Consider the following 24,718-nt stretch of genomic DNA (forward strand, 5'->3'; position numbering starts at 1 on the left):
CTGAGATCCTCATCCTCCAAGAATTTGTTTAATCCCCTTTTAAAACCATCTAGGTTGGTGGCTATCTCCACATTTTGTGTTCGTAAATTCCATAGTTTAACTATGTGCTGTGGAAGTCATGTAGACTGTGATACTTCCATAAGTGAGTCACACTTGAGTATGCATATAACACGCACACAGAGCACAATTATGTACATGTACCCATTGAGTTCAATAAGACTTATTCCCAAGTAAGGGGGTATAGGATTGCAGCTTTCATGTTTCTCAGACTGGGCATCTGCAAGGATACACACCCAGGTTCAAATACATTTTAAAATGCAAAACGGAGTGGGGGGGGCTGCTGATTTTCCATTTCGTATTCATGTTTTCACAGAAAGTGTCTGGAGTACCTCATATACACAAATCCCAACATCAGAGTCTCTGTCTAGTATTTTATTGCAGTTTATTTAAACTACATTAAAAGAATAAAATATAAAATGTTAATGGGAGAAAACAGTCATGCAGCAGAACCACCTGCATTCTTATAACAACTGAACCCTAAACCCAGTAATTCTAAAACAGAACCCAGAAGTGGTTTGTGAAAATCTTTTGGATGGATCTTTTCAAGCAGTTAGATATTGAGAAGATATTGAGGGGGGGAAAGCAATATAAAGATACATGGAGAAAAGAGCTTCCGAATCAGGGGGATAGACTGGCTGGCTTGTCTCAAGTACTTTCTTTTGGTGAGCCTCTTGGGGGTGAATACTTGTTAAGCCATTGACAGGGTGCTAGGAAACATGATAGAGCTAAGAGATACTGTGGTCCATTAAAGGTGAGACTACCTCCAATTTTTCACTCAAATCTGGCCTTTGGCCAGATGAATCATTTAGGAGGCATACATGGCTTTGACTTTCCTCTTTCTTTGCCTGTTTTGGGCAAAATATTCTTCTCACCAGGAAAGAGCTGATCAGCACCTGTACTCTTCCCCCTGCCCTTGCAATTATGCTTGCAGTTTCTGGAGAAACAGAAAAGTTATGTTGCCATTTGCCGATACACTTAGAGCTCTGCATTACGGATGGACTCAAGTGGCCAGGAGCTCTGTATTAACAATTTAAAACCTGGCTGTGGAGTGCCTATACCGTGTGTGTGTGGCTGTAGCCTATAACCATACAGTTAGTCCTAGTATGACTACCTCTCCACAGCTGCTCAGAAATCCAGAGAAAGAGGTGGTAATGGTGTCCTCAATCTCATGGTGAAATCACTATCATCTCACATAGGGCAGACACGACACCACAAACTGTTAAGCAGTTATGATGTGGCTCTGAGCTATCTGTTTCACCCTTACTCAGAAGGACAGTGGAACTGGTTGCCCGTCTCAAGGGGTGACCTACAACACAGCATCCAAGATGCCATCTGGTGACAAATGTAAAGGTCCAATACATATAGCAGCCATATTTACATTCCATTTGCAACTACAATTGCTGTAAGTAACACATTGGCTTTTAGCACACTTTTAGCTTATGAATGAGCACAGATATAAAAACAGATTAGAGAACGCTGTTAGGAAAGCTTGTATTGCTGGAGAAGAAGGGAAAACACAAAAGAAAAGATGAAATCTTGGTTCAGTTGAAGTTACTGTCTCCCATCCTGTCCAAAAGGCGAGTGCAACCTGCCAATGCAAATAGATGTAGCAGGTATTAAGCAATGAAAACATCCTTAGGAAAAGGGAAACTACCCACATATGCATTAAAGGGGAAGTAACAAAGCTGCAGTAGAAAAATAAAAGATATGTATAGATATTAAAACTAAAGGTACCATTGTGCTTATCTGCATAAAATTGGTGCAGGTTACATTCATGAACATGAACACTTTCTGTATGCCTTACGTGTATAGTTTCACACAAGCTCATAGCAAACGAAAGGTCCAGTTTGAAAACTTGGCATGCTAGTGCTAGCATAGAAATGTTTAAGGTGAGCTCAACACCACTGCCCTTCGGAACACTACAGATATGTAGTACTTCAATGTTAAAGAAATGGGCAACAGAAAACAATAGTGAACATCTGATATTTATGTGTCCTACTGCATTAGACTTCCACTAGAGGGTTGGGACCCACAGCTGAGTTGCAGCCTGACCTTAGGTGGGTTGCAAAAGTGCCAGGGTAGTGGTTGTAACTGTGTGTAAGAGAGGTTAAGATTAGAACTAGGGATACTTGGGTTTCCCAATCTCCAGTTAACCCTTGAGGTCACTGGGGGACCTTGGGCCACTCACTCTCAACTTAATCTGTACTAAAGGAGTGTTGCAGGAATACAATGTGTGTGGAGAGCCCATGTTCACTACCCTGAACTTGCCCTGAACTCCCTGGAAGAAGAGCAGAATAGAAGTGTAATACTTAATAAAAAGAACAGAAAAGAAAGAAAACTGAATGTGACTAGCTGCAAAGGAAGAGGCAGCTTATTTATTTGTAATAATTATGGTGAAGATAGAATTTTAACAGACACAACATCGGCAAGCTGCACAGGTCTCTTGTTTCATGACTATTAAGGCATCCATTTGTCCAAAGAGAAGGAGACAATTAAAAATGGGTCTTATGGTGCAGGATGGGGTTTTAAGGTCCTGCATTTCAATAGGCTGAAGACTACTAACCAACAGCATGCTGAAACGAATATGTCCTTACAGGTTAAGCGGTTCTCCCAGGGGAAAACTGGGCTTAGAGGATGTGCGTCTAGGGACATGTGTGCATCTCCCAAGGCCAGTTTCCCAGCTCCATCCCACAACAGCTTTAGGCCCCAGGCTGAAGGGAAGCAGCCTAACGGTATTGTACTTGTGCATGGGAACAGGTGGACAGCAAAGTAGGGTGGCTGTATCTCCTACAGAAGACAGTCTTCTATTTCAAGGGGGTTTCTGTTTGAAGGGCTGTCTGGTCCAAATCTGATTACCATTGTCACTTAAGCATAATCAAAAGAAGAGAAAACACTGCACCAAAAGAGGATAGACATTTGCTTAAAATTTGCATGTGGTAATTAGGGATGGGATCCATTGGCCGTTGCTGGTTCAAAAGCATCCTGTTGACCTAACTGCTAGCCACTATTTTATCAATCCATTTTTCCCTTGCAAAAAATATTGATATTAATATAGATGTTTTGAAAAGAAATATCATTAAATGAAAGGAAATATCAAGAAAAGTATTGTTCTTAATATCATTTTTTAAAAAAAATCAATTTTCAAAAATAGCCACAGAAAATCCCTACATAAAATTCCAATCAGCAATAGAGAATAAGCAAATTAATGGAAAAATTGGTACCAAATCCGAATTGGACTGAATGCTAGCACATCCCAAGTGGTAATGTATAAGTATAGATAGATATGTAAAAGAAATAATTACTATAATTTAAATAGAAATGCAATACATCTCACCACAGTGGGAAAGGCTGTGACCAGGGGACCAGTGTGTCTGCTCTGTCTGCTGCCCAAGTGCTCACTGTTGATGGGCAACTTCACAGGTCCTGGTCTCCCTTCTTTAGGCTGTATTCAACATTAGTCCTACTCAGAGTAGCCCCACTGAAATTAATGGGTATAATGAGGTCCACTAATTTTAATGGGTCTGCTCTGAGTAGGAATAACAATGAATACCACCCTGTATCTTTAAACTGGAGTTGGACTGTACAGTCCTTTTGATAGAGGACTGTATAAGTAGGGCATGTAGAACCCTCATTTTTGGTCATGCATAAGTGGTCACCCTATCTCTATGTCTTGGGGTAGTTTGGGTTCCAGGCAAGGTGAGGAGAAGAGGAAAAAAGAGAAGGCTACTATTCTGTATGGTGCTCATTTCAGGGTTAGAAAGGACTTTGACTTTCTTTCGGGGGCCCTGTGGTGAAGCCAAGCACTATATTTTAGGCAGGCCTAGAGAGACCTCTTCCAGTTACAGTACCTGCTGAGATAACCCTAGTAAGAGGCTTAAGGCCTACAGAGTTCTCTTCTCGCTGCAGGTTCTGCTCTTAAAATTAGAGGCCAGCATTTGCAACAGGTAAAGGCTTTAAAAGGTTGCTGACACATTGACTACAACGTTGAAGAACACTGGTCTAACATCTGGGGACCCAACTCCCATCATCCCCAGCAATCTTAGCCAGTAGTCAGGGAAGATGGGAACTGTAGTCCAACAACATCTGGGAACCCAAGGTTGAAGAACACTGACTTAGACCACAGCAGGTTGTGGAGGTAGCAGGAAAGGGGAGGGTGGTGAATACAACATGCCTTCATTTGATTCAGGGCTCATCCATACTTCCATTTAATCTGTAATGTAAACCTATTGTGTCTCCATTAATTCACCATTGTCTGAATGATGTTCCAACCACTGCCTTCCCCAATTTTCTCATAATTAAATCCAGAGTTTCCCTACCCAGAACTATTTGAAATATTGTTGGGTCAGGAAAGTCTGGATTTAGTTATATGGATGAGGCTGAATTAATGGAGACCCAAGGAGCTTACATTACAGATGAAATGGAAGTATGGATGAGCCCTCAGATACAAGTTAGCTGCAGACCACAGGATTCTTGTATCTGGCTTATTCCTGTCCTCTCTAACAAGAAAAACAGTACCCATGCCAGATGCCTTCAGCCAAGCATAAGAAGTACAAGTTCAAGTGTCACCATCCTTACTTGGGAGGACAAGGGTCTAGTCTGAACCACAGAAGTTTTAAAATTTTAAAACTATTTTTTCTACAGTATTTTCTTTCTGGTACCCCATCTTTATATATTTTTGGCATGTCAGGCTTGGGCGGACATTCTACACAAGAAGTGAGAGGAAAGCCGAAAAAATTCATGGACTGGAAGGATTTGATGGAACTTGAAATGGAGAAAGTTTACAGAATTAATTCCTGTTTTGTGACAATGAAAAACCCTTCAAGAGATGTGCTAGTGCATTCTGTAAAAAAGAGAAACAGAGATGCGGTTCTGCAACAATACTTCAGTGATACGTTCGGAAATGATGGCAAGAAAATATTTGTGGTGAAGGAAATCCCTATCAGACTCTTATTATATGACTATGACAGCAAGATTATTGGGTGCGTAAAGATGGAAGATGGAAGATGGAATCAACACGAATAAAGGAAGAAGAGCGATTTGAAATTACTGGATTTAATAGACTTGAAGAGTTGGATTAATTGACATGTCTATCTAGAAAAAAATTGATGGACATATATCTCAAGGATTGGAAACTTCTCTTTGACTTTTTGTAGAAGAATAAAATGATATGATGTTAATGAGATTTGATACCAACTAAGATAACTGCTGGAGGAAGGTGATTTTATAATTTATCAAGAGACAGGTTTGTTATATATTATAGACCTATAGCTGAACTACGACAAATCGGAAGTCAATAGTTTTTTTTCTTTTTATTTGTATTAGTTTTAATTTGTGTTTTTCTTTTTGTATTGTCTTGATTTTGAAAATTTGAATAAAAATTAATTGAAAAAAAAAAGAAGTGAGAGGAAAGCTGAGAGTGTCCCCAGGATAAATTCCCCAGTCATTCCATAATATTCAAAATTTCTATCTTCCAATGAAATTAACCATTAGGAAAAGTTCTATGGAGGTAATTGAACATGCTTCACCTACCATTTCTATTCTCCCTTTTTCCTCATTTGCTCTTCAAAGAAATCATTGCATGCAACAGTAAGTGCAGCAACCAGAACCACAAATTCATTAAAATCCACTTCATTGTCTTTATTGCTGTCAAGATCTTGCATAATCTTATCAACCAACTGCGGATCCTTTTGACACTATAAAGGCAAAAATAGATATTAAAGGATATATTGATGTTCATTTTGATACAGAATCTTCTGAGACTTTAAATTACATGAGAGATTACTTTTTATTTCCTTGAGGGCATGTACATATGCCATCTTTAACCCTTAGGGAATTTCTTACATACACTGACATTTACCATTGCCACAACAGTGTCTGTAGCCTGTATTTGTCTCAACACAAAGATGACTCAGCTTCACACAACTGAATGTTTTTTTTCTAATATTTCAGCCTGTTTAATTCATTAACAAGCTAGATATTAATATGTTTTTCCCCTTAAGGCTGTCATATAATTATAGGATCTTCATTGATCAACCATATGAATTTTAGATAATAAACTGGTTAAATCTGCATATGAATAAAACCTTGCAAAGTTTTATTGTTTTACCTTGGAAGAAAAAAAGCATCTTGTTTTTAGATGATGTAAATGTTGCCTAGTTAAACCAAGGCAACATTTTAGTAGATCAAAAAAGTTTTGAATCAATTAACCTATCTGATTAAAGTGCAATCCTTTATGTGCCTATGCAGAACTAAGACCCATTGAGTTCACTGGAGCTTACTCCCAAGGTAAGTGGGTATAGAATTGCAGCTTGATTTTTTTCAGCAAATTCCCCAAAGTCAAAATATTGCAGTTACTTCCAATCTTTGTATCCCAGTTAACCTAAACCTCTAATTTACCCCAGTTCACTGCATCACCTGTATAAGACTCAACATGTGAGGCTTCAATCTGAGCCTCTCTCATGCTAATTATGATAGTTCCTGTAGAAGACAAAGCGTAGACACATTTATAACGCAAATTAGCATTGTGGCTAATGTAGATTTTTCATTAACATTACAAACCTGACAGAAGCAAAGCTGCTTTAATCCAATACACATAATTTAATTATTAATAATTAATAATTTAAAGCACATCTAATGCACATTTAAATCACATGACTTTGCCCAAAGAATCTGGGAAGTATGGTTTTCCCCTTGCAGAACTGCACATTCCCAGCAATATTAAACTACAGTTCCCATGATTCTTTGGAGGAAGTCATGTGCTTCATATGTGTGATGGAGCGATTTAAATGTATGGTGTGGATCTGTAAGTTAGGACCCCTGAAAGCTCACAGGTGGACTGGACCTAAACCAGATTTAATCCATTATTTTTACCAAATCCACAAAACTCTGAAGCATATCTAGCTTGTACTGGCAGATTACTCTAAGGACTGGGTCACTACAGGCAGAGATATTTTAAGAAGATGGAGTACAGGACAAAGAGAAATCCAATCCAGGAAAATTGATGACATGTTCCTTTTTTTATTTCTTTCCCTTTTTACAGAGCTGCCAATTTTTAAGGCTACGACATTTCTTAGGATTAATAGACTACAGGATGCCAGTTATATATCAGATCTTCCTTTCTAACATAAGAATTTCAGCAGCATATAATTTAGGAACAAAATAGAGGAGCACAAATCACATCAGCACTCATAATGTGCCCTGAAGCAAGAGCTCTTCTTAGCAATCCCTCTGTTCAGCATAGATAGGCACCTATATTTAGAGTCTACAGGAGTTTCCAATAAACCTATGAATAAAACTCCATGTGGCTTCAGGTCTGAAGAAGCACTTAAAGAACAAGAACATTTCCAGACATTGACCAATGATCATCTGCATATTCTTTGATGTACATATTCTTGGGTATATTCCATCTGTCCATCTTCTCTTCTTGAACCACTTTCCTAGCATAGCCAACAGAGGTTCCATCAGAAAGATGAGATGGAGGAGAAGATAATTGTGATTGGGAAATCTGTAAACCAAGGATGTAAAACCTCAGGCCTGAGGGCTGAATACGGCCCTTCCAGGCCTCTCTATCCTGCTCCTGGGGCTCTCCCCAGCCACATCCGTCACTGGCCCTGTTCTGCATTCTCCTTGCCAAGTTGGAATTCTGCCCTTTAACTGCATTAATGCCTCTTGCTTACCTTGATGGAGGGATGTGTACAGGGAGACTTTTGCATGGTTGGAATGTAGCCTATTGTACAAAGGATCCACACACTTTAGCCCTGCCCACACTGGCATGCAATCCAAAGATGGTTGCCCACAAAGTTCCCCACCCCTGCTATACACCTTCACCTAGGTACTCAAGGAATGGTATTGATTTCATCTGCTCCAGAGAGACGTCTGTATCTTTAAGACATGGGCAGCCACCAATCCCCACCTTCATATCAAATCTATTTGCATGCCTAGCAACCAACACACCACTCATTAAGAAAAGGAGCAAAGAATATTATGCTTGATACAGCTATACCTGAACAGGTCTAAAGGGAAGAGGGAAAAGGTCTGACCGAAGCCTAAGAAAGATTGTCTTGAGGCAGTTGGGGATGGAAACTACAAAAATGACGCAGTGAGAGCCTGTGGGACTGGCAGAGGGAGTTAGAAGGAACCAAGAGAATCAAAGGCAAGGAAAAGTCAGGTAGGAAAGAAACCTAGGGGTTTTGAGGATGCTGGATTGTTCAAGGTCATGCAAAGAAAAAGGAATTGCAAAGAGCTCCAAAAGGACCTCTCCAAACTGAGTGAATGGCGGTAAAATGGCAAATACAGAATAAAATGATACATGTCAGGGCAAAATAATTTAATTTCACATATATGCTCATGGGGTCTGAACAGACAGTGACTGAGGAGGAACAAGACCTTGGGGTCATAGTGGATAGCTTGATGAAGGTGTCAACCCAGTGCTGTGCAGCAGTGAAAAAGGCAATTCTGTGCTAGGAAAGGAATAGAAAATAAAACTGCCGATATAATAATGCAGTTATATAAATTTATGGTGTACCACATTTGCAATACTATGTACAGTTCTCCTCACCTCAGAAAGATATTGTAGAGTTCCAAAAGGTTCAGTAAAGGACAACCAAAACAATTAAGGTGATAGAACAACTCCCCTATAAAGAAAAGTTGCAGCATTTGGGGCTATTTTATTTAGAGAAAATGCAAGTAAGAGGCGACATGATAGACGTGTACAACATTATGTATAGCACAGAGATAGCGGGCAAAGAATAGTTTTGTCCCTCTCTCATTTGTTCATAATTGATCTATAGTCAGGAGTGAGCAGTTTGCTGCTAATACCAAATTGTTCAGGGTAGTTAAAACAAAAAGGGGTTGTGAGAAGGTCCAAAAACATCTCTCCATAATGGATGAATGGGTATTAAAATGGCAAATGCAATTTAGTGTGATCAAACGTAATGTGATACACATTGGGACAAAAAAAATTCTAGCTTCAAATCTACACTAATGACAGCCTTCACGAGCCTGGTGCCCTGCATAGGCGGTATCCAGCTAACTTGTTTCATCCCCTCTTCTTCCTGCACTTGCTCCACACCCTCCCCAAATCTGCTCTGGAGGACTGGGGGAGCCCCAGAACAAATTTATGAGGGGGCATGAGAAGAAAAAGGGGGAGGTTGCATTGTGCAAGCATAAAAACCTTGTGCTGATGGAACAAGTTACTTGGATCCTGCCCATATGTTTTGGACTATAGCTCCCATCAGATCAAGGCTGGGTGAATGGGCAGTGAAACTGCAAATGCAATTCAATGTAAACAAGTGTGAAAAATCTGCAAAAAATTGGGGCAAAAAACCCTGATTTCACATACATGTTCATGAGGTCTGAAGTGATGATGACTAAGCAGGAACAAGACCTTGGTGCTGTAGTGGATAGTTCAATAAGAGTGTGCTGCAGCTGTGAAAAAGGCAAATTCCGTGCCAGGGATCATTAGAAAAGGGATCAAAAATAAAACTGCCAATATCATAATGCCATAATATAAGTCTATGATGCAGCTGCATTTGGTATATTGTGTACTGTTCTGGTCACCTCACATCAGAAAGGATATTGTAGAGCTGGAAAAGGTTCAGAAAAGAGCAATCAAAATAATGAAGGGATTGGAACAACTTCCCGGATGAGGAAAGGTTACAACACTTGGGACTTTTTAGTTTAGAGAAAAGAGAAGAGGGAACACAAAAGAGGTGTATAAAATTATGCATGGTGGGAGAAAGTGGATAGGGAAAGTTTGTCTCCCTCTCTCGTAATACTAGAACTTGGGGCCAGCCAATGAAGCTGAATACTGGAAGATGCAGGATAGACAAAAGAAAGTACTTCTTCACACAGCACATAGTTAAACTATGGAATTTGCTCCCAGAAGAGGCATGGCGGCCATCAACTTAGATGGCTTTAAAAGAGGTTTATTTATTTATTTATTGCACTTGTATACTGCCCCATAGCTGAAGCTCTCTGGGTGGTTTACAGCAACCAAAAACATTAAAACAAATATACAATTTAAAACACATATTTTAAAAACAATTTAAAATACAATTTAAAAATTTAAAACAATTTAAAACACATGCTAAAATGCCTGGGAGAAGAGGAAAGTCTTGACCTGGTGCCGAAAAGATAACAGTGTTGGCGCCAGGCACACCTCGTCAAAGACATCATTCCATAATTTGGGGGCCACCGCTGAGAAGGCCCTCTCCCTTGTTGCTTCCCTCCAAGCTTCCCTTGGAGTAGGCACCTGGAGGAGGGCCTTTGATGTTGAATGTAGTATACGAGTGGGTTCGTATCGGGAGCAGGGTCGGATTATCCATTAGGCTTAGTAGGCTGAAGCCTAGGGGCCCGGAGCTCTTGGGGGCCCACGATCCGCGGAAGCAGGACAGGAGCCACAGATCGCGGGACAAGAGCTTCCAAACTGCCCGCCATCCCCCCGCTTCACTTACCTTTTTCTCTGCTGTTTTTTTGCAGTTTGCCATCAATCAAGATGGCGGCCGAGGTTTCCCTAAGGGGCTGAAGCCTCTGCTGCCATCTCGGTTGATGGCACGCATGCGTGCTACATGCGCGCATTGCTGCCATCAACCAGGATGGCAGCAGAGGCTTCAGCCCCTTAGGGAAACCTCGGCCACCATCTTGATTGATAGCAAACCTGTGTGCACAGTGCGCGCAGCCGCAAAAAAAGTGGAAAGGTAGGTGAAGCGGGGGGATGGGATGAGACGGGATGGCGGGCAGCTCAGAATCAGCCTAGGGGCCCTCCTCAGCTTAATCCGGCCCTGATCAGGAGAGGTGTTCCATCAGGTATTGTGGTCCCAAGCTGTGTAAGGCTTTATAGGTCAAAACCAGCACCTTGAATCGAGCTCGGAAACATATAGGCAGCCAATGCAAGCGGGCCACAATCAGTTTTATATGTTCGAACCGTCTGATCCCTGTTACCAATCTGGCCACTGCATTTTGCACAAGCTGCAGTTTCCGAACCGTCTTCAAAGGCAGCCCCACGTAGAGTCCATTGCAGTAATCTAATTTGGAGGTTACCAGAGCATGGACAACTGAAGCCAGGTTATCCCTGTCCAGATAGGGACGTAGTTGGGCCACCAACCGAAGTTGGTAGAAGGCACACCGTGCCACCGAGGCTACCTGAGCCTCAAGTGACAGAAATGGTTCTAGGACAACCCCCAAGCTACAAACCTGCTCCTTCAGGGAGAGTGCAACCCCATCCAGGACAGGTTGGACATCCACCATCCGGTCAGAAGAACCACCCACTAGCAGCATCTCAGTGTTGTCTGGATTGAGCCTCATTTATTAGCCCTCATCCAGTCCATTGTCGCAGCCAGGCACCGGTTCAGCAGATTGACAGCCTCACCTGAAGAAGATGAAAAGGAGAAATAGAGCTGCGTGTCATCAGCATACTGATGGCAACGCACTCCAAAGCTCCGGATGACTGCACCCAATGGTTTCATGTAGATGTTGAACAGCATGGGGGACAGAACTGACCCCTGTGGAACCCCATACATTTAGACAAATACATGGAGGATAAGGCTATTGATGGCTATGCTCTGCCTCCACTGTCAGAAGCAATATGTTTCTAAATTCCAGTTTCTGGGAACTGCAGGAGGGGAGCATGCTCTTTCACTCCAGTCCTGCTTGGAGGCTTCCCATAGGCGACCGTGAAAACAGGATACTAGACTAGATGGGCCATTGGCCTGGTCCAGCAGGTTCTTCTTATGTTCTTAGGGCTAGTACACACCCACCAATTGAGCTTTAGTTCATCTTATACACAGCTCTCCAATACAGATATTTGTACATACACTTAAACCAATGACTCACATTTACACAGTCAAAGGTATACATTTTACATTGACAACTAGACCCATAAAAGATCAGTCAGTAGTGAGGTATAAAACCATTAGGAGTTTTTTCCCATTACAGCCACTGGCCACATTAAAACCATTCTCAAACAGAACTTATCTGCACCACTAATGAAATGGACTTTCTCTTTGAAGTGAAGATCTATAACAGTAATTGCCCCTAGAGCTGGTAAGAGACTTCTGAACATCTACACTGTGGTGTAAGGATATGACCCATCCATTTCCTAGTTGATTTTGAGTCAGCTGGAAATTGTACTCTGCAGCTATCTTGCAACCACAACTCAACTGTCCTCTGTCCCAGCCTTAGCCTAGTGAAGAAAATACAGCCAGTAGAGACTTGTTAATTAGGGCAAATGGGACACTGCCCCACCAGCCTCAGTCTGCTCCCAGCCAATCCCCACCTTCCTTCCTTCCTTCATTGAGCTGGTCCAGGAAATGGCACTGCCAGCCAGCGTCCTCTTCCTTAATCTCAGTCTTGTCCTTGTACAACTTAGCAGGGAGGAGGAGGAGGAGGAGGATGGGAACAAAACAAGAATGAGTTGGCTCTGCCTATCATTGGCTGTGGCTCCACCCACTGTTGGACTACCTGTCTTCTGCCCTACTATTTCCAATGGGCGCCAGCCACCACTGGGTATAGCCATCCCCTGCTGCTTGTTCTCAGTAACCTGACATCGAAGATTTAGTGCCTCTGAACAATGGAACTCCATCAAGACACTGGCCAAGATGAGTAAACTGGAATACTTGAGGTTGAAGAAGAGAATTGTGCTCATGGGCGTAATGGAAACCTGGTGAAATGGAGAGAACCAGTGGGACACAGTTGTTTATGGAAACAACCTCTGCAGGAAGGGCAGGGCATACTGGAGGTGGTGTTGCTCTGCACATCAGAGAGGACAAAGAGTCTAACAAGCTAGAAATCTTAAAAGAGATAGACTCCTCCACAGCATTGCTGGGGGTAAGAATACACAGTCCCAAGTGTCGTTTTAGTACTGAGGAGGCACTATCACCCCTTTCCCAACCAAAATATCCAGAGTGATCTTGAGACAGAAAGAAATCAAGAAAGCATTCAAAGAGGCAAATGTTGGAGCAATAGGCAGGGCTGGCCCAGTCGTAAGGTGGAATGAGACAATCGTCTCAGGGGATGAGCACAGGAAAGTGATGAATTGGTACGCCCTTAGGCTCACTGTTCACCTGGTCCTGCTGCTGTTGGCACTAGCTGGCTGCCAACCCACTTCTCCACCTCCCTTCTACTTCCTCTTCCCTGCCTCATTCTGAAGAAGGATCAAGGGGATCCTTCCTCACAGCAGGGCATTCTGGGTGTGGTGGCCAAGAAAGTGCCTGCACCACTGCCCCGGCTTCACATGGTGGGGAAAGGCTATTCATAGCATCCCTTGCAGAGCCAGCATCTACGGCCAATGTCCTACACATTCATTATTTAGGCTGGCTCTGTGGGAACGACAAATGACAGCGACAAATCATTGCATGCTTGTTTGTTTTGCTTTAACCATTTATGTGCTGCTTAATACCATTTCTAAGTGGTGTACAAAAAAGTGTCAAAAAGAGATACAAAGGATAAAAACAATTAAAATGAGCCATGAAAATCAGAAAAGCTTACTTAAATGCCTGCTGAAATAAAAGAAAAAGTCTTTACTAGGCACCAGTTCAATAGGGAGGGCGCGTGTGAGATCTTAGCCAAGAGGGAGTTCCACAGAATTGGGCCCACAATACTGAATGTATAGTTCCTGGTGGATGCGAGCCAAGTGTCCCAGCCATGGTGAGTACAAATAGCAACTCCCCCAAATACCTCAGTGACTGAGCAGAGATTTAAGGCCTCAAGCCATCTTTAAGGCATCCTAGACCCAAGTTAAGGGCCTTGTAAATTAATTAATGTGTGCTCAGTTGGACTTATATTCAGTTCTAGCCTAGAAGGCTAGAGACAGACAACAATATTTTTAGAAAGTTGAGGACAATTTGGAAGAGGAATTGCTACTAATGATATATACACTCATCTCATTTTTGTCTATGACTAACAGGTTCTGCAGATGGGACAAATGAAATGCTGTGTTGTGACCATGGGTGAGGATATGGTTCCATCAGCCCCATCCAACATGGCCAGGGATAATGGGAGTTGTAGTTTGGCAACATCTGGACAGCCACAGGTATAGAACATGGAGTGTGGTGTTCTCTCAAACAGCTTTTGGCTCCAGCCCCATGTCTGATTGAAAAGACACTGGTCATGTGAGACAAGAGGATAGGGCTTGATAAAGGAAAAGTCAGAATGGAATAATTGGCATGGTGAATATGTGTGGCCTGGCCATGCCTATACTCAGTTTGGTTCAGAGCAACGAATGAATTTGTTTGAGTCTTCAGCTTAGAACACTGTGACACAGCAAATCTGCCAGGTATGGGCTGAGTTGCTAGTTTGGCACACCTGCCAAACCTGTTTCACCATAGATCAAACTGATCCCAGATCTAGTTCAATGCAGAGCTTGGAAAAGTTACTTTTTTGAACTACAACTCCCATCAGCCCAATCTAGTGGCCATGCTGGCTGGGGCTGATGGGAGCTGTAGTTCAAAAAAGTAACTTTTCCAAGCTCTGTAAACAGTAAGCATACATACTGATCCCATTGTGATCTAGGAATGGCTTTGTGAGAAAGTTTTGTGGAGGGATTTGGAGGAGGAAAGAGTGCCAGTTAGCTTCTCAAAAACAAAAGAGGAAGCTGTTCAAGGCACTGGAAATGGCATAGGAGAAAGCACAAAGTTGAAAGTAGGGTAATGTCAGCAGGTGACAAGAGATTGAGGTTCTAGCATCGCTATCTGCTGCCTTTTTGTCCTCTCTAACCACAGGGCTGAATCCCCTTTGAAGCTGGATGGAGTATGTGAAATAAAGTGAGACTCTGTCGCAACTTACAACCTCAGGCAGCTGAGATCTGAGACAGGGCCTTCTGCGATGTGGCACCTCACTGTTAGAACTCCCTCCTCTAAAAGGCTTTCCTGGTACTTTTTTTTTTTTTTACCATTTTTGGTATCAGGGTGAAAACCTTTTTTATTTGTCTAGGATTATTAGTCTTGTTTTCTGTAATTGTGTCTGTTTTTCTGTTGGACTCTGTTACCTGCTATGATTTGTATGCTGGGGTTTTTTTTAATTGCATTTTAGTGGTTTTATTGTAAGCTGCTATGTGGGCCATAGCTGAAGACTGGCTCTCCAATAAATTATTGGAAAATAAATAAATAAAACAAATCTTCATATGAATCACTTATGTAGCACTTTTCTGTGTGTAAAGTATTGTCCACAGTTCTTACCAGATTTATCTTTATAATCACCCCGTGAGATGCATTAGAGTTAGTCAAAATCAAAGGCAGTCAGGGGGTAGACTGTGCTTCAGTTTACTGGGATTCTTGGGAGTTCAGATGTCCCCCTCTTCCTATGTTAAAAGAATGAGGGGCACCAGACTGTGCAGGCTGTCCCTACCCCTCTGCTGATGCATAAAGCAGCAATGCTCTCTGTCATCTGTGCATTAAACTGGTGTGGGAAGGAGGCTTTTTGCATCCACAACAGCACACATGTAGAGCCCCTTCACATGCTGGCCAAACACATGGATGGTGTGGGGGGGCATGGCCCCTGCGCATTGTGCGGGCAAGAGTGAGACTAGCGCCTTTGGTTCCCCCACCTGTTCTTTCAATGCATGAGTAGGTGGGAGAGGGACCACAGGACCTCCCTAATTCTAGACTAGATGGGTAATTTGTTCTAAACAAGGCACTCAAACATTCTTAAATTCTTAAGCAAAAACATAACACTCGAGAATCACTTTGTGCAGATGAGTTTTGTTTGCTATAATGGTTAAGAACACTTGAGTGTGCACACTTACGTTGTTAATTCTACACTGAAGCCCACACATCAGTGGAATGCAGAGATTTTAATTTAAAAAGGAACCCCACCCCAACCCTGATAAACGAATGAAATCAGCTCACCACTAAAGCAGTTATTACATTTGCCATGGGAATCACCATTTCCAAAGTGCATTTCCTACCCTCCCCATCCCATCCCTTGCCTATATCATGTAAACTGGAGCCATCATGTACCACATCTGTCCATCACTGATCCATGTAAATAGCAAATTCAGGTAAGGTCAAGGAAGCTTACTGCAGGATACCCCAACTGATACGCAGTGAGTTCTGCTATACCAGATGCAATGTCTAGACAAGTTATTCAGCTGAGCTACGGTATTAGATTTTCCCACAGCTGGCCAGCAACTTATATAACTTAAGTGGGATTTGAACCCAAGACTTTCACATCCATATCAAATCAATATTAGATGCAGGCTGGCCTTGAAGCTTTCTAATAATAATGCAATCAAGAGTCCTAACCACTTAGTCACCCAAGCACATGCCCTTGAATGTGGAAAAATATAGCAACTATTTGTGTGTAAAGTACAGCTGCTGTTGCACAAAATACTTAATTGCATGTCTGGGTGAACAAATGGGACATGAAATACTTCTCAAGGACCTTTCACTAGCTATTCCTCTCCCCATCTCCAGTACAGTCAGTGGGGAAAAAAGATTTAACCATGACTCCATCTTACCGAAAGGAAGTCAGTAAGTTCGCTGGTGAGGAGCTGTTTAAGTTCTCCTTTATTGAGTTTATATTTATCCCCCTCTTTTGCTGAGTAATGGTGAAAGACCTTGATTAAGGTGTCCATCGCACCTTCCAGCAGTGTCGGCATGCTGCAAAAGGAGATAAACAGCGAAGACTTAATGGCAACCTTGCATGAAAACATCTAAAATGCAATCATTTCCTCATGCAAAGAGATAAAACACAACTGCCCAGAAAGTCAATAGATAAGATTCAGACCGCCTGTGATGCTGAATATTGTCATCTGACCAGGCATGCAAATTTGTTGTTTAAAATGCTAATTCAGAAGAGTACTTTTACAGATGAATTTAGGAAGAGAATCTAATGCATGGAGCTCATTAGATGTGTGCAGTCAGTGTTGAGCTGCTACAAGTTTTCTTCAGAGGGTAAAGGAGAGAAAGGCATCTAGCAAGAGTATTCAAAGACAACATTTAGGCATTCTCCCTACCTGTCCAGCCAAAGCAGTTTGAAAGAAAGTATTGTCTCCAGCAGGTATAGACTGTATTCAACTCTATCCTAAGAGTTCCACCCTAGCTTACCAAATTCCCCAGAGCTTCTAGAGGGAAATCACCAATGATAAAAGGCCCTGAGTCTTGGCTTTCACTTTATTTGTGACTGCTTGTTATGAGTCAACAGGTGTAGGTATCTTTTCCCAGGTGGCTTTCTTGAGCCTGGCTGACTTCCCTGAGCATTCAGTGAGGAGCTGAGAGTAGAAAAGCTACCGCTTCATTAAAACAATGAGGATGGAAATCCAATTAGTTGCTAGGAAGCCAACCACTGTGGGAATATAAGTACCACAAGTACAGAACAGGAAGATGTGGTGCTTTGCTTTATTATTTATTACATTTATATCTCATCCTTCCCCCAAGGAACTTAGGGAAGTATACACAGATTTTTCCCCACATCCATTTCATCCGCACAACAACGCTGTAAGGTAAGCAAGGCTGCGAAATAGTGACTGGCCCAAGTTCATTCAATGAACTTCTTGTCTGAGTGGGGATTTGAACCTTAGTCCTCCCCAGTCCTAGTCCAACACACTAATCACTACACCAGCCTTCCCCAGCCTGGTGCCCTTTCAGTGTTTGGAACTACAACTCCCATTAGCCCCAGCCAGCCAGCACAGCCAAGCCAGACTGGGGATGATAGGAACTATAAACCAACTTCTGGAGGGCCCCAGGTTAGGGAAGCTGCACTACACCATGCCTCTGGTTTCATGGGGTATTGATGTAAGTTTAATCCAAAAGTGAGACTGTTATTTTTGTGTTCACTTCAGAAGTGAATACAGAGGCTTCACTCAGTATGTTATTTTCAATCTTGGAGAAGTTTTGGAAATGCAGAGGTGCTCAAAGATCAGGTGGTGCCACTGAAATATCTCCTTCTTTATGAAACAATTGCAAGGGAATCCACCCAGAGAACACTGTAGCAAAAACAATCCATAGAATATGCTGCGGCTTGCAATTTATTGCTTCACTAGGAAGTAAACAGTGCAAGTGGCATTCCTATTAATTGGCACTTAGGGCTACGATTCAGAAAACATGAAGTCGTCTTCCCTAAGGAGGTGGTGGGGTTGCTGGAAAAAGTGTAAGCTCTTTCCTATGTGTGCCACTTTTGTGGGTTTGTCTTGGGTTACTTCCCATGAAATGAGGTATTTGCAGGGTTCCTGAGAATGCAATTACTGATGTTGTGTGTCCTCTGATTCAAAAGATAGAGGCGGAGATGCACTGCAACCAGTTATACTGCAAATGTATCCATGGCCTATGTCTCTCCAGTTCAACTTGCTATTCAGGACCAAATTAGATGCGTTTTTCCCCATCACCATTAACTATAATGGGGAATATTTTTTAAAAAACTATACTTCTTTTCTCCTTTTCACAGAATTAGATGAAATTTGCAGGGACAGCAGTTCCTGCAAAGGTGGATGAAGCCTACGAAATTTTAGACAGGTACATTCATGGGGTTTCATGCAGGGCACCTTTAAAGTTTGATTCTTTAAAACAAAGGAAAAGGCTGTAACATTTTCATTTTCTGCCAGAATTAGATGCGTTTGTATTTATAGTCACCCGAAGCCTGCCAAATTTCAGAATTAAAGATGCAGTGGTTCTCTTAAAAGGGCTGACTTTACTATCTTGAGCTGGGTACAGTAGGAATCATAAGAGGATGTGTGGTGGTGATGGGGAAAGCATGCCCCCCCCCAGAAACATTGGGAAATGTCACCCCCTCCAGCTATGACCCTGTTGTCCTGAGAGTGGTTGTTGTTGGGGTTCTGCCTCCTCCCTCAGAGTTTTTGGAATACAGACCCTTTTCTCTGGGGGGGGGGGAGAGAGAGAGATCTCTGTTGACTTGCATAGGGATCAGGCAGTGGGAAAAAAAGACCATGGATTCCCAGGACAAACATGCTTGTGGGAAACTGTCACCCTCTTAGCAAGGACCTTGTTAGCCCAGGTAGGATTCTCCTCTCCCCCCACACACATGGGATTTTTGGGCTTCAGTGGAGACTTCTTCATTGACTTTCATAGAGAATGGCATAGAACAGCATGAAAAACAATCAGTTTTCAATGCTTCTTCCAAACCACAGTCATTAGAGTGCCCTGGGAAAACAATTCACTGTGATTAAAAACTAGGCCTTTTTGCCAAAACGAATGATTCCTGCACCTTTCCACCGCTCTCCTCTCAAACTCTGGGCATTTCCCCAGTCAGCTTGGTTTTGTTTCTTAGGGTAGGTGGAACTAGCAGTGTGGTGTTTGGACAGCCGAAGCTACAGAGCCACTCGGAAACTTAGGGACTCCTTGTTAACAGTGCAATCTGACTGAGAAGGAAGCATGAGAATCTTCCCTGAATCTCCCCATTCACCTTTTAATGCAGGGGACATACAGAGCAGATGCACACCTCTCTCATATGGTTTGATACAATGGTTGGGGAAGTTTCTGCGTTCCCTGTAACTGGAAATTTTATTTGGAGTGTGGCTCCCTCTTGTGTGCTACAGTGGAGTTCTTTACTGATTGAAATGGAAATGGACTGCCTTCAAGTCGATCCCGACTTATGGCGACCCTATGAATAGGGATTTCATGGTGGTATTCAGAGGGGTTTTACCATTGCCCCCCTCTGAGGCTAGTCCTCCCCAGCTGGCTAGGGCCTGCTCAGCTTGCCACAGCTGCACAAGCCAGCCCCTTCCTTCTCCGCAGCTGCCAGCTGAGGGGCAACTGGGCTCCTTGGGACTATGCAGCTTGCCCATGGCTGCATAGGTGGCAGGGCATGTAACCCCTGAGCCACTCACTGTGGGGGTGATCTTTAGCTGGCCCTTGACACCCAGGAGACATGAGCAGGGATTTGAACTCACAGATTCTGAACTCACAGCCAGGCTCTCCTCCCCGCTGTGCTATACCAGCTGAGCTCTTTATTGATTACTTTACTTTTAATGGGTGTAATTCAGTATCTTCTGTGTTTTCTTGTTAGGGAGGTAAACACAGAGAAGTATAATCTACCTACCTAAACCCCTTAAACAACCAACTAATCCTCTTTAGCTGTTGGGGCAGCAAAACCAACAAGAAAATCACAAGGAATGAAAGTTAAGCCTGCAACTTGTCAGCTTTGTGTACCTCCCATTCCTGCAACTTACTTGGGTAAAGACAGACTGGAAGAACAATAGGGATCACCAGGTGCCTCCAGAACGAAAATACTCCCAAGCAACCTCTTTCAGTCTGTCTTAATTGTGATGCTCAGCTGGGTCACATGCACACTTCTCCCAACTCATTGTCCAGCTTGGAGGGATGGGTAAGAGCAATGTGGCTCCTTCCCAGTTTTGTGAGCTTGATGTTATGCCTGTATGCATGTATTAGGGAAGGACCAGAGCCAGTTCATTAGTGTGAATGGAACATGGTGCCACCAACCTCCGTCAGCCCCAACCTGCCTCCCTTCTTTCTTACATATAGTCCAGGGGTGGTGGCACTTGTGTTGTTCCTGGTAGGGATGTGCTAGAATTCTGCCCAATTCAGATTTGTTATAGAATTTTCCATTAATTAGCTTATTTTCTATTATTGCGGATCAGATTTTTATGGAGCTATTTTCCATGGCTATTTTTGAAAATGGTTTTTTATTTTCAAAATCTGTCTCTCAAATATCAATATTTCTTTTCACAATATAGATATTAATATTTTTTGCACAGGGAAAAACGGGTTGGTAACAGCAGCAGCTAGTAGACGAAGAACAAACTTGAATTGATACCGGCCTATTCATTTGACGGAATGCTTTCGAACTGGTACCAGCCAACAGATCCCATCCCTAATTCCTGGTATTAGTAAAGAAAGCTAGAAAACTGTTATCAGCAAGAACCAAATGCTTTGTTTCTTTTTAATGCAAGACTCAGCGTTGCCTCTAGTAGAACTCATCAGGGACAAAGATGGAGATAAAAGGATTAGTTGGCTCTGCCTGTCATTGGTAGCCTCTCTGCCTTCTGCCCTACCAGTCCCAAGGGGTACCAGCCACCACTGACCAGAGAGTTCAGTACATGCTCTGCATGCAGAACTCCCAAATTCAATCCCTGGCATCTAAAGTTGAATAGTCAAGTAGCTGGTGATAGGGAAGACTTTCACCTAAAACTCCGGAAAGCTACCATCTGTCAAGATCTCTCCTCCAGGTCTTTCCCTCAAGATCCATTTCTTTGGACTTCTCCTGTGCCCATCCTTCTTCTCACCCACATTTATTTATTTATGTATTGGCTACTGTAAATTGTAAATTGTATTGTTTTATTGATGTATTTTGAAGTATTTTGATGTATTGATGTATTTTATTGATGTATTGATGTAGTTTTATATTTGTGTTTTTTTGTAAGCCGTCTTGAGGGCCTTTTGGCCAAAAGGCGGGATAGAAATAAACAACAACAGCAACAGCAAGAGTTGACCATATTGGACTAGGTGAACCAACAGTTTAAGGCAGGTTCCTATGCTGCAGCTGAGCAACAAGCTTAAGAAGATGACATGAAATCCAGATACCGTATGTAGCCTGTCCCAAGACATAGGGTAGAAACACACTCACTGTTCTGCCAGTTCCAGTGAGTCTCCACCTCTCTCTTCTGAAAACAGGGACACACAATGCTACCCGAGCTCCGCTCCTTTTTACTGTAAAACCTGGTGGAAGCAACTTGGGTGCATTTTGTTATGGAAATATATATATGCAGAGATACTCAGCGGTCTGAGCTCCGTGTGTGCCAGTATGTATATTTACCTAAGTAGCAGGCTTTTACCCTGCATTTAGATCACTGAGACTTAAGACGCAGTAAAATAAGAAAAGCTACTTTATTTATAGAAATACATAGTAGGTAGGAAAGGCATACCTAGTTCTAACTAAATTGGATGCACAATGTGAAGACTTGGGTATTGCCCTCACGGCTCAGGAGAGAGAGCAAAGTCAAAGATGTCTCCTCTCTCCTCCCACAGTCAAAGAAGAAGACAAAGGAAGGAGGGGCAGGTCAGCTTCCCTGAGCATATCAGTTTACAACAGAAGGAAGCTAGGTAGAGAACAGCACATGTAAAGGTAGGCAAGCCTAGACAGCTGGAGGACCCTAACTCTGTCTTCCTTCTGGAATACAAACAAAAGAACCCAAACAGGAGTTGCTCTTGCCCCACTTCCAACACATTTTTATTAAAATTCAGCTGCAAAGAGATTTTGCAACTCATCGGCAGATCAACCCGTTCCCTCTCCAGGTGTGGCTAATGAAAACATTTTGATCTGGCAGCCAGTGTGTGTTAACAGCCCTATTCTTTGCCAAGCCTCTTCCTTTGAAACTCAGATCTAACGGAGATCAGCAGCTTAACATAAATAACAATGGTAGCTTTCCCCCCTGTATTTACCATGCATTTGTGTGAAATAGTAAACTAAACTAGGTATGAAATGTTAAATGTACCTAAGAAAGATTAAGCCAAAAGTGAGCTATGGCTTGGCCAGATATTTCCTACCAAGGCCCACAAGGCAGCCCGTTATTTAAGTATGTGCTCAAAAGCTTTCCCACCAATGTATAGATCTCAGCAGGAAGCCGATGGAATTGAGCACAATGCATCCGAGTTGAGAGGGCTGGCTTACTCAAGGCTTAGAGTTTGGACTTTGATGCTACTCCCAGGATTAGCAGCATGACATTTGGATGATATGATGAATCTAGCTGCTTGACACCTGAGCTTCCTGCACTAAACACCTGGAAAGGAAATACCTACAGTCTAGGATGTGAACATCAGCTAGCAAAGCCTTAGGATAAACGGGGGGGGGGACCCTGTGTTTATGTGGTGATGTTTTGCTCCCTGAGGCAAAGGACAAGATGGCATCCTTTCCCAATCACAAAAGCCAACTGGACTGGCAGGTGAATCTTATTTTAACAATGGTGATGGGACAGGACCTTCCACTGCACCTGAGGGCAGCAGGCCAGCTTAGAAGAAGGAGGGCAGGCTGTGCGACCTGCCCTTCAAAACCTTGCTGCCCCTTCCCAGTCCCCACCTCCCCCATTCATCTGCTGCCTGAGGCAGCTGTCTCACTCTGCCTAATGGTAGAGCCGGACTTAGTTGCAAATGAGGACAAGCAGCAACAGGAAGCAAATTATGTGCCAGCAACAAAATGAGTTCATATCAACGGTGCTATTATGGCTTTTAGCCTTGCTATCTGTCCAGTTACAATATAGCACTTTTTTTGAAAATAAACCTCCACTAATTAATGTCACTCAATTTTAGGAGATTTTGATCCAGTTTCTACATTGTGAATAGCCAAACTGTGCATCAGACAGCAGGAGCTTTTGACTCTTAAAAATGAAGGCTCACGGGCCTGGGTAAGACACAGCAGCTAAATATTATAGATTTCTGTAACCTGATCAAAAAACCTGTCTCAGCTAATGTACAATTGCATTATCTTGGTTGTTTTGTATTTGTATCTGGCTTATGCCTGTGGCCCTCCAGATGTTGCTGTACTGAATGTACTCCAACTCTCCCATCAGCCTGGCCAATAGGAAGGGATGATAGGAATCGTAGTCCTGCAACATCTGGAGGGCCGCAGGTTCTCCATCCCTGTTTTATGCTGTACACCACCCTGAGAGATGATCTATTTATTTATTTAAAAGCAGTGATCAACTACTTAATATTTTAAAAATCGGTAAGCCATGTAGAATATAAAACAAACAACATCCTTAAAACAAAAACACAGCATAAAACCAATAAAACAGTAGAATAAATTTGTGAAATAGAATGTGAATGTACATTACAAAAACTGATTGGTTTCGTTCTGGTAGCTGCCCAGTTGCTGGTAGCATGTTCCTGGAAATCTTTGGAAGGCATCACGCTGGACAAATGTTACCACAAACGGTGGGTTTTCTAATTAGGCAAATACCCACAGTTTGTGGTAACATTTGTCCAGCTGACACATAAGCTGAAGCTAGCTGGAGGAAAAAAGTCACTTTTGAGGCAGACTGGGGGCCATTTCTATGCTTCTCAATGGCATAGTCAAGTGCCATCTCCTTTCAAAACATTGTGGACAACATGACCTTTCATCCCAATGCTTGAGCCACTAAGGCTGGGGGACTGTTTTGTATGAGGGTACAATTCTGAGGGAGTGAGAGAGCAAGGATGGGGCTTGGGGTGGGGGTAGGTGGGACGGGTTTACAGAGTGGTGGTTGCTGTTACTGTTACCATGCTGTTCATGACAAAAGAGAAAAAACACACTAGTAGACTAAAAGCATATAGCCCTCAGGGAATTCAAACCCATTCAACAGGGTCCAATCTTATAAGTCAGAGAAAAGACACATCTTTACAAGAGAGGGTGATATTTAAAAATGTTTCAAATAAATCTCCATTCTCTCCTGTATTAAGACTCACATGTGACATAAGTATTGTAACAGAACCCCAAATTAACTTTTAAGTGGATTGTGTGCAAATACCTACAGAACAGGGATAGCCAGCATAGTGTTCACCTCTACTGTTGGAGGCAGTGAGGCTTGGAATACCAGTTGTTGGATTCACAAGTGGGGAGGAGTGCTCTTGCACTCAGGCCTTGCTTGCAGGCTTCCCATAGGCAACTGGTTGGCCACTGTGAGAACAGGATGCTGGACTAGATGGGCCTCTGGCATGTTCCAGCAGGGCTCGTCTTATGGTGCCCTCCCGATATAGCTGGACTTCAGCTTCCGTCA

At 42.7% G+C, this 24,718-nt stretch overlaps 1 protein-coding gene across 2 annotated transcripts in view; it reads right to left on the reverse strand.

Moving 5' to 3' along the window:
• Positions 1 to 430: 430 nt before the first annotated feature.
• The window catches only part of S100Z (S100 calcium binding protein Z), a 48,271-nt gene continuing 23,983 nt past the window's right edge, over positions 431 to 24,718 (reverse strand). Inside the window, exons 1-4 of one of the 2 annotated variants that reach the window (XM_061620356.1) lie at positions 17,012 to 17,143; positions 16,514 to 16,655; positions 5,590 to 5,753; positions 431 to 1,648 (exon numbers count right to left, since the gene is read on the reverse strand). In XM_061620356.1, the coding sequence (XP_061476340.1) occupies positions 5,595 to 5,753; positions 16,514 to 16,654 (300 nt within the window). In that variant the 5' untranslated portion in view covers position 16,655; positions 17,012 to 17,143 and the 3' untranslated portion in view covers positions 431 to 1,648; positions 5,590 to 5,594. Of the gene's footprint in view, positions 1,649 to 5,589; positions 5,754 to 16,513; positions 16,656 to 17,011; positions 17,144 to 24,718 lie in introns of those variants that run through there. The other variant, XM_061620365.1, reaches the window with a different exon arrangement.

The sequence above is a fragment of the Rhineura floridana genome, chromosome 1 (genome assembly GCF_030035675.1).
Source record: "Rhineura floridana isolate rRhiFlo1 chromosome 1, rRhiFlo1.hap2, whole genome shotgun sequence".
NCBI classification, from domain to species: domain Eukaryota; kingdom Metazoa; phylum Chordata; class Lepidosauria; order Squamata; family Rhineuridae; genus Rhineura; species Rhineura floridana.